At 50.0% G+C, this 9,770-nt stretch overlaps 1 protein-coding gene across 1 annotated transcript; it reads left to right on the top strand.

Annotated features, from left to right (window-relative positions):
* The first annotated feature begins 3,382 nt into the window (after nt 1-3,382).
* On the top strand, nt 3,383-9,359 carry LOC119108615 (zinc finger CCHC domain-containing protein 10). Its single transcript, XM_037232215.1, has 4 exons — nt 3,383-3,550; nt 4,054-4,137; nt 6,477-6,638; nt 8,173-9,359. The coding sequence occupies exons 2-4, from the start codon at nt 4,100-4,102 to the stop codon at nt 8,381-8,383; spliced, it is 411 nt and encodes a 136-aa protein (XP_037088110.1). The 5' UTR covers nt 3,383-3,550; nt 4,054-4,099; the 3' UTR covers nt 8,384-9,359.
* The last annotated feature ends 411 nt before the right edge of the window (nt 9,360-9,770 follow it).

Below are 9,770 nucleotides of genomic sequence, written 5' to 3'. Positions count from 1 at the left end.
GAAGTGCACTACACCAATAAATGTATATGTACCGTACCAAAAACGTTGGCTTTGCTTCGGTGTTCGGTTTTCAGGGCTTGGTCCGTTTCCTTAGGATTGCTGTTGGCATATTATCTCGATAAATCATGTCTTTGGATGTCAGAGCGATTTCATTTCTCACTCATTGACTTTGTACAGGAGGTGCACTACTTCAAGAGGGTGCTACCACAGTCCGTCCGCACCACATGATTGCAACATCTCACGGCAGTGTATGAGTCATATTAATGGAACTGAAGTGTTGTAGCGTAACCGACATTGTCAGCACCATGTGCTTAGTTCTAATAAGTGTGAATCGTACTATCCGGACTCGTGTATGAGGTACGCTGCACCAATAAATGTGTATGTACCGTACCAAAAACGCTAGCGTTGCTCACTTTTCGGTTCCCGGGCTTGGGCCATTTCTTTAGGATTCCTGGATGTGTTTTGGCTCAACCAACACTGGTGGCGCTTTGCATGTGTTGTCCATTTGGAAATATCAATTCAAGTTTCACAGATTGAAATGATATAGGGGGTAAGAAATGTAATGATAAGGCAAGAGTGTATGTGCATCTCTTGTCGGCGTGCGGTGAACCGTAAGTTATCAGATATATGGTAAAAATGATCAGAATTATCGTATGTACGAACGTTAAGCACAGTATTAGAAAATTTATGACATGAATGTCGAGAACTGGGATATTTTTCTTGGTTGCCCGAATGTCCATGATTTGATTATTACTTCGCTCTTTTAGCACATCTTATGAATCCTCTGCTGTCTGCATGTTATAAATCGGATTGCTGGTTTGCTGCCTAAATTATGATGTTGTCAGACGGTACATTTTTAAGATGATGAGCAATCTTTGATACCAGCATTGTGAGTAACAATAGCTAGAACCACGATATCAATAATGATGACTGGCCCACTATTATTAATAATATAATGATAATTGGCATGAGGGCCCACTTTCAGAACGAACAGCGACCAAGCTGGGCCCCAGCATCTATCAGGTGCCTACAGTGCCTACCAGAGGGTCCTGTGTTAGCAAGGGGTCCCGAGTCGACCAAGAGCAGTATTCAGTGGGGCCCGAAGACAGGTCCGGGGTCTCGCCGAAACCGACAATCAAGAACCTGATTGGAGGCATAAGGGCCCGAAGGGCTGGCTGTAGGTCACACACAGGATCACGGCCCGTAGGACCGTTGAAGCCCCTGACATATTAGAAAAGGGGCCTCTCACATCGTTTGAGGACCCCTGAGACATTGCAACACCAAACGGTTGGCTACGCGTCGGTCTGAACCCTGGGATCCCATTTCCCAAGCAAAGACAAAGCCGGGGCCCACAATTTGCATTAGACTGGGTGTCTGAAATAATATTTGGGTCCTAGTGTCGGTAACGGGTCTACGGTGCCTAACAGTGGGCCATATGTCGGCAAGTGTCCCGCGTCCGTCACGGGCTTTGCTTGAGGAGGCCGAAAAAGGGCCTAATGTCCCCTCGGGATCAAAGACCAAGTGCCCGATTGGAAGGCTGAAGAGGCCATAGGGGGAAAAGGACTACGCGTAGGTCACAATAAGAACACAACCTGTCCGTTGGGTCGTGACCTTCAATGCCAGTCAGAGGGTCGCTGCATCGATTGAGGATCCGTGGGACAGTGCAGGCCTCTCATACTAACGTATGAGCACTCTACCTCAATCTGTGCCAGTCCAGTTCTAAAGTGAATAGAGTGGCCGGATGAGTCCACATTGAAAGGGAAAAGGCATGGGCACACCCCCGGTGCATGTGCTGGGTATTTAACAAATAACAAATATGGCGGTGGAAAAAGTTGCGCATTGTTCGGTTCCCTAATAGCCAGACATCCCGCGCTGTGCGTTTTTCACTGTTGGAGCTTTTGTCATCCTCAGGCCTATTTTCACCGGGACGCAATTTTTTTATTTTACATTAAGCACCGGGACGCGAGCATTCTCATCTGATTTTCGGCGGATGAAACCGTCTGCCCAGCACCGAACTAACCGTCCTCGGGGATCGCTCGCCCACTGCGCCAGTTGTGCCAGCTCCCGTGGAACACTCGGAACTTGCAGCCCGTCCAGACCGAGGATGTGTTCGGCCAGCGGCAACTCAGCCACTCAACTTAGCAACTCAGCCAGCATCGACTGGCCAAGGGTCGATGGAGGGATTTTATGTCACCAATACTGCTGCACTACGCTCCATCTGCCGGAAGACCTATACATTCGCCCAGCATATTATGAACATTCCCCTGCCTTCAAACAGCACGCTATCAAGGTGGATGCGTGGTTTCCAGGTTCCAGCTCGATGCTGGCACCATCCATGCGGCACTCCGGGTGCTGAAACCGGCGGTGGTGACCATGGACCCGCTGGAGTGCATCTGATCCTGCTTCCACATTAGCGAGATAACATTGCACAGTCGACAGTCTTATAACTTGAGCCTACTGACAGACGAGGAATATCGTGGTTAATTGATCCACTGCATTCATTATAAACAGCCGAAAGGTTATGGACGTGGGTTGTGATGCACACTTATGCTGCATTTCGTTAATGCTCGAGCAAGTCTTATCCGGTATTTGCCAGGCAAAGGTGGAGCAAACCAGCGGTACCTTTTGCAATATGAAACTAACAACCGTCAAGGCCAAGCTCTGGTGAATGATTAGGCCTCAGTGTGCACTGACTTGACTGTCCCCGTTAGATGGGGCCGCGAGAATGTGCCTGGCCGGCTCCGGGTCCGGAGCCCCTGCCGTAGAGCTTGGGGTACCTTACAAACTGCTATACCCGACGGCTTCTCAAAGATGTTCAGCCAGGAAGGTGGGAAATGCGCCCGCACTCCCTCCGGTACACCGTCATGGGCTACATCGATGCTACCATTGTGTTCTGTCGAGTGATCTGCCAAACCGAAGCCCAATCAAAATGCCAACTGGGGCTCAGAAGTTCCATGGATTCGCTTTGGGGTAGGTACCCCGCAGGGTGGCAGCTGTGATACACAAAATAAACTGATAATCCGAGGGTGCAGTCTTGAGTCCATCTGGCGTCTCCAAAGTCATAGATAAGTCCTCACGTTAAGCACTTCTTTGGCGTAAAACCCACTGGATCGTCCCGAAAAGCTCCCTTTCTGGGTCCTATACTACCGCCTTGCTTCTTGCAATGCCTTCAAAATGGTGCATAGCTGTCAAGTTTTTTCATTCATTCATATTGACTTTGACCTTACGAATCATTCCATCCACCAAACGTGTTATAATGCGCGCGATCTCCCATGGCCACTACGACGCGCGCGGCCATCTCAGCGTTTAAGGAGTGTTCCTGGTGACGTCAAATAGGGATCTTTACTGAGAAGTGCGTTGTCGTGACGGTTTCACCTGTTTGTATCGCCCAGGGTGTAAGTCTGGGCGTACATAGGCCGTTTCACAACACACCATTTCACGGACACACACAACGCGACCCATTTCAGCAGCATAATTTCGTGTCCTTTATATGGCCTTTCACTGGTATAAGCTTTTGGTCTCACGCAAGCTGAGGAACTTAATTTTGAAGGTGGTGATCCCAGGATTTTTCCAAATGGATGTCTTTGAAATGAACTCGTGTTGCACGCAATATTGTACATTGGTTTGAGCCTTGTTATCGCTTGGGTATTTTTACGTTTTCTTTAATTGTCCTCATGTAACTACTGGCCAATGTGTGAAACCCCATGTTCTGCTGTGGAAACAATGGGGCATTTGCAGGCTAATGACATGTAGCATGCTTGTGAGGTACCCTGAAAATATGTAAATGTGTTTGAACCCAGCGATCTTTTGTCAATGTGTTGTGCCAGTCCTCCATATTTTCTGAAGCCCTCATCTGATAATAGCTGTTATGGTATGATGCTTGAAACATTACAGTCAGTATGTTTCTGGCTGCACTGTGAATAAAGGTATATATATATATATATATATATATATATATATATATATATACATACACATGTGTATTTACACATGCACATTTGTTTGTTGGTACATATGCAAATAAAACATGCTAGTTTAATGCTTGTTTTGCAGGTGAAGGGGAGCTGATTTCATATTTGTTTGACTTAAAGAGGGCAAAATGCCAATGGGAGCTGGAGGATTTCTCAGCAAACGAGGGTAGGTATGCAAGTTATGCAAGATATTCGAGTTATTGCATGGAATCTTTGATGTAAAATTTTGCACTCATATAGTTTCTTTCCTTCAATATCCCCTGGTCTTTGCAACCTGTTTAAAGTGTGCTAGCATTTTATTGGTGGTCATTGTGCTTGAAAACTTTGCTTACAGTGACTGCAAAGTGGACACCCATGGTGAAGTCCCAAGAGTATCATTCAATGGACAATGTGCTGATCACCTAGTTTTTGCTGTTTTTTGCTAGGTTGGTTGTAGAGCACAGAGGTCCTGTAATGATGTTTACTGGAGGACTTGTGTGAGCTCGGATGGTGAAGTTGTGTGACCCCAGTTTCTGAAACTGGGTGGTGCCACTCTGTGCAGGGTGCATTGCCCCGTGTTGCATGACACTGGGGTGTTCCAACTTTTGTGCTGCATTTTGGTGCAACAACATACCAGGAAGGTGATCATGAATGAGAGCATGGAACACACTAGCCATGGGTCTCCAGCACGGCTCAGGCCGGTGGAATATCTGGAATGTATTGTGTCTTCTTGTGCATATATCTTTCCTGAGTGAATGTGGTGTAAGTGCTGTTTGCACAAGGGCAGGTCCACACACAGCAGTGGTAATGTGACTGGAGGAAGATTGTGTCATAGTGCAATGTTCAGTGCTCTCTCAACTCGGTTGTGAACACCCTCATGCCAATTAAACTATGGTATAGTTTACAACAGGCTGTTGATGCACCTGTTATTGAACAAGTTCACTGGATTTTGTGGACCTTGTGACCAGTTTTACAACATGTGATCTATGCCAGAAACTCATCCTGTCTAAGACCGCATGGCTGGTTCAGACCAGGTCGTTTGATATCAATTAATCAAGCGATATTGTGTCGCCACAGTATTTCACACCGAAAATATCCTAGTCAAAAATGATAAAATGATGCAGCCTTCACTGTCATCTTGTTTGGCACTACTGTTGGTAATTTCGTGTCACCTAGAAGCTCCCATCGAAGTCTGTGATCAAGTGATCGGTATTCCTTGAGTCTTGCTGTCGTGACTCATGGCATGCTGCCCTTCACGCCATCTGCGTGAACAGCGTATGGGAGTATCGGATGTTGACTCCTGTACTTTTGTATCGCGCTGTGCTGTGCTGTACGCAGGCTGGCGGAAGGTTTGCAGACTTGTGCATATGTCACGCCTAGGTTTTTTCCCATTGACTCACTGTTCGACTACCCTTGTCAACGGAATGAATGTCCCGGCGCGCGTCATTCTGGCCTCAAGCAAATCCGCGCCTGTTGCCGATGTCAGCGGAGGCTCAGCCTGTCGTGCCCCGGCTCTGCCCAATGACGCAGACAATGACGTGCTGCAGGCGCCCCGCCCGGCACCCACGCGATCCGCGTTCCCGGAGCACAGGCGCCACTCTTTGATTAGTCGCCGCTGGCCGGCTAAGGCCGGCGAGCCGCGGCGCCGGCGCTGGGAGGGCAGGCCGGATCGGGAAGGCCCGCTCGCGGCGTCGGCGTCTCAGCGTGTCGAGCCGGGGTCCGGTACCCCGTGGCGTACCACGTTCGGGGACTTGTTTCGGGGGCTTTGTTGAGCTGGGCCGCCTTTGCGCACTGAACATGATGTTGGCTGTATAGTTCGCTGCAACTGCATTTAATTTGGTTTGTTGACGACCTGCATTACATGCCTAGGTGCGGGGTAACAGTGATGTTTTCGATGTGGCCGCCAATCGTAACTCTTGATCTTTAGGGTGTTCGGTGTTCAGTGTGCCATCTAACACCTTGCTGCCCTGGGCATGACTATAAGACTATTGGCGAGGGCGATGCCTTTAGACTGGACTGAACATGATCAGTGTTTAATGTCATGGTTACGATGCCCATGTTACTGAGGCTGTTGGATCTAAATCTTGGGAGCGTAACGCAGCGCATGACACGATGGACGATGGCGTTCGTCTGTCAGTAACGGGAGACGCTTCTCAGTGTCCTGCCTAACGCATTATTCGGAGAACCAGTTAGTAGATCTTGATAGAAAGGAAGTAGCGGGCACTGATTGCTGATGGGGGGGGGGGGGGGGGAAGTAACCAGCTCTGATTGGTTTTTGACTTCCGAACCATATTTGTTCTGTGTGCTTGTACCAACGTACCACTGCCGCAAAAGCAGGCTTAAATGTACACAGGCCATGCTATTCTGGACACTCTACTGTGGTGGTTTTGCATCCACAGCCGGTGTGTCGCTTCCCGCTGCACTGGTACAGGATCTGCTCGCTACGCCGCTGGGCAGCGGGCTTCGGTCAGGTCGTTGTCGGTGCGCCACAAGAGTCGCTCAGGCACGCCTGGTCCGCCATTTCAGGCCGCCGTCGGCGGAGGGCGTGCGCTGCCAGAAGTGTCTGAATGTGGGTCACTGGACGTACGAGTGCACAGGCAAACGCAAGTACGTGCACCGAAGCTCCAGAACGCAGCAGCTCAAGAAGAAGCTCAAAGAGAATGAGGAAAAGACCAAGTCCGAGAAGATGTAAGTACGCGTTGGTGGTTATACGGCACGCTGTCCTTTTCGTATTTTCTATTACGTCGCGCAATATTATGGCTGTGGTAGTGGGGCCGACATACGTTTCACGACCGTGAAAGCGCATAAAAGGGCTGCAGTCGAACGTGCAACGTTACTAGCCAATGCCGAAGCGGCCCCGTCTTAGCGAGCGTATTACAGGGCGTATTTCACAGTCACATTTACTTCACGAACCAATCATTTCATTGCTTGTGCATAGTGCCTCCGCTGCGTGAGTCACTCGATTCAGTAGGACGCACCAGACTGCCAACTTTCGCCATAATGACTTGGATTGGCCATCCGCCAGTGTTTCCACCCCAACTATTCTGCTCCAGGCGACGTATTGTGAATTATTGTCTGTAGGAAAGCACATAATACGTCTCCGGCCCGAAAAGTCGCGGATTTGAATGCAAGCCGCGCCAATTTCATCACGTTGCACGTAATTGGTCAGTAAAAACTTTTGTCAGAAGCTTCATTTAAAGAGAACGCAACGCCGTGGCAACATCGTGATTTCCCAAGATGTGGCTATTTCAATTTAATGTCTAATGGTTGCAGAGATGCTACCAAAACCATTGGGCCGGACGCCCCCGGCGATTTCGTCACGATCGCCATGTATTGTGCAACGGTTTGCGTGACTCGTGCACGACATTTTTTTGCAGTAAAACAAGTGCGAAAATCCTCCAGATCGACCACTATTAGTTTGTTACATCAATAATGCTGTGACCGTTCAGTTTTACAACATTCGATTTCGGCACCGCGTTACAAACACGTTATGCAATGATAATACAGCTTAAAAGTGTTGCTGTCTGCCACTGCAATATGTAAAACCTTGTAATGGTGACCATGAGAGCTGCAAATATTATTTTGCTGTATCCTTCAGTTGAGGATGGTTGGGTTATATATACATAGTTGAATCAGGTCGTTTCCTTCAGTGGAATATTTCGTCTTGGTCCGAGCCTTCGTTTTGACAGATGGTGCGGGAGAGTAAAACGCCGTAGCGTTTGATCTGCGGCTTTTCCACATAATCCCACGTAGAGGCAAGGACTGAAGCAAGCGCTTATCTTTTTTTCTGACATGACGCCTGAGTCCTCGTTGGTGCTGCGGATTTCAGGAGTGAATAAAAAAACAACATATTTTTCTTGTCAACACAACTTTTGGATGGTGGTGGGTGCAGTTGTTGTGCCACGCTTTTCTCCATGCATTCATTGCAGACAAATCAGCAACGCTCCTGAACTTCAATCTAAGTTTGTAGAAGTCTGGTGGGTGTTCGATAGATGGACCCCGGCCATCGGCGGCCTCGAGCCACTCCGGCAGTGTGATTGGGCCGCGCGGCTGTCTGATTACCGCGGGCCGGCGCGCTGCGCTATCGCCGGTCGACACCCCGGAGCTGGGTGGTGCCTGGCCGCTGATGAGCGTCTGGTGCAGTGTCGGCGCATGGGTCCCGGCACCCGGGCCTGCTGCCTGTGTCATTGTCGCCGCTAACGCCGGCGGTGTGTGGTTTCAGGCAGGCACTGGTGGCGGCCAAGAAGGCCGGCCACTCCGACACAGACAGCTCCGACTCGTCCGACGACTCTGACTCGGACAGCTCCAGCTCCAGCGGAGACTCCAGCTCATCAGACGACTCGGACAGCTCCAGCTCCAGCTCTAGCTCAAGCAGTTCGAGTGATTCATCCAGCAAGCCGCCGGAGAAGAAGAGGAAAACGAAGAAGAAATGACCGGGTGTCGCCAAGAAAGACAAAACTGAGATTGGTCTTTCCCACGCGCTCGGTTTGAATTGTATTGTTGTGCTGCTTGGGCATGATGGTACGCTCTGCGTCTGTCACAATGGAACCAATGTCTCATGTCATTGTAGTGTACCATATCATATGAGGAACCCATGACGGCTGCTTTCAAGAATAGACCATGCTCGTCTGACTAGGGATATCCGAAAACCTCTCTCCGGAGTGTGACTTAAGCGATCTCTCCCCCTTTCTTTGATACCAATGTTTTTCATCATCCGTTATGGTATCTTTCATCTGGGCACGAGTCGCGTTCGACTGCCGCATCCTCGTTGGCGCGCGGCCGACGTGAGGACTGGCTGCGCGACGGGCTCTGACGTCACCCGCACCGGTGTTCAGCTGGCGAGCGGTGCCCGCGCGCAATCAAGAAGAGGCCGGCTCTAGGCTGAACTATTCAATGATCGCGCTTTAGTTAACTTCGAAGTTTGGGAGATCCTTAGGCGGAGAGGAGACACATGCACTCTAACTCAGTAGAACTGCAACACTGGAACCAAGTTGTGAGCAAAGTTTCCGCGATCAGCAGACAGCTGATTCATGCTTCTGCAGCTGTACCCGGATGGAACAAAATCGTGCAAGCTCTAGAGAAACTCGCAAGCGTCTTCGGTGGGTTGTTCATAAGCCTAGCACGAGATGGCAAAGTGATACAGGTAACAAACACAACGTGAGTGCCAGGTGTCATCCTCTGTTGCTCCACTCCATTCATGCCACCTGAGATACGCCACGGCTGGTGACAGTTGTCGGAACAGAGGTCATGGTGCATTTGTTCGATGTCTTCAGCATTTCGCGTTGCGTTCAGCATGCATTTGCGGTCGCCTACCAAATTTCGTCGTCCAGGGGACTATCGCGATAAAAGCCATGGATTGTGTCCTGGTCCAGATAATGGAGGAATAAACCATTTTCAGCCGTTTTGTCAGCCAAGGCCTTTTTTATTACGGTCAACGCACCCAGTTAATATGTAACAACACGGCTAGAGAGTTGTGATGCAGTCGAGGCCGCGGGACGGACGAGTCTCACCCGAACTTCGATGATGAGTTCGGAGCGGGCCGGCATGGTCTCCGCGCTGTCAAACTACTGTCTGTGGGAGCACTGGTCAGCTCCGCGCGATTCCGCGGGGAGAAGCGCGGTCCCCGCCGCGGCCGCGCCCATCTGACGGCATCCGCGCGCGTGCTCTCCGGTCGGATGCGATTATCCTGAAACAGTGCATTACGAACGAGTTATGCACTTGCCATGTCATGAACATGGGCGATACAGAATGCGCGGATTGCACGCCGTGGCTGGGAGCCGGGCCCACGTATGGACTGCGGGTGCTGCGGCGACACGCCAC

This window comes from Pollicipes pollicipes, unplaced genomic scaffold (genome assembly GCF_011947565.3).
Source record: "Pollicipes pollicipes isolate AB1234 unplaced genomic scaffold, Ppol_2.1 Scaffold_6686;HRSCAF=7923_pilon_pilon_pilon, whole genome shotgun sequence".
Taxonomy (NCBI): Eukaryota; Metazoa; Arthropoda; class Thecostraca; order Pollicipedomorpha; family Pollicipedidae; genus Pollicipes; species Pollicipes pollicipes.
This window is presented reverse-complemented; position numbering and strand designations above follow the sequence as displayed.

Coding starts and splice junctions, on each gene's coding strand:
- LOC119108615 (XM_037232215.1), top strand. CDS start 4,100: ATGCCAATGGGAGCTGGAGGATTTCTCAGCAAACGAGG. Junction 4,138..6,476: donor GGATTTCTCAGCAAACGAGG/GTAGGTATGCAA, acceptor CCGCCATTTCAG/GCCGCCGTCGGCGGAGGGCG. Junction 6,639..8,172: donor AAGACCAAGTCCGAGAAGAT/GTAAGTACGCGT, acceptor GTGTGGTTTCAG/GCAGGCACTGGTGGCGGCCA.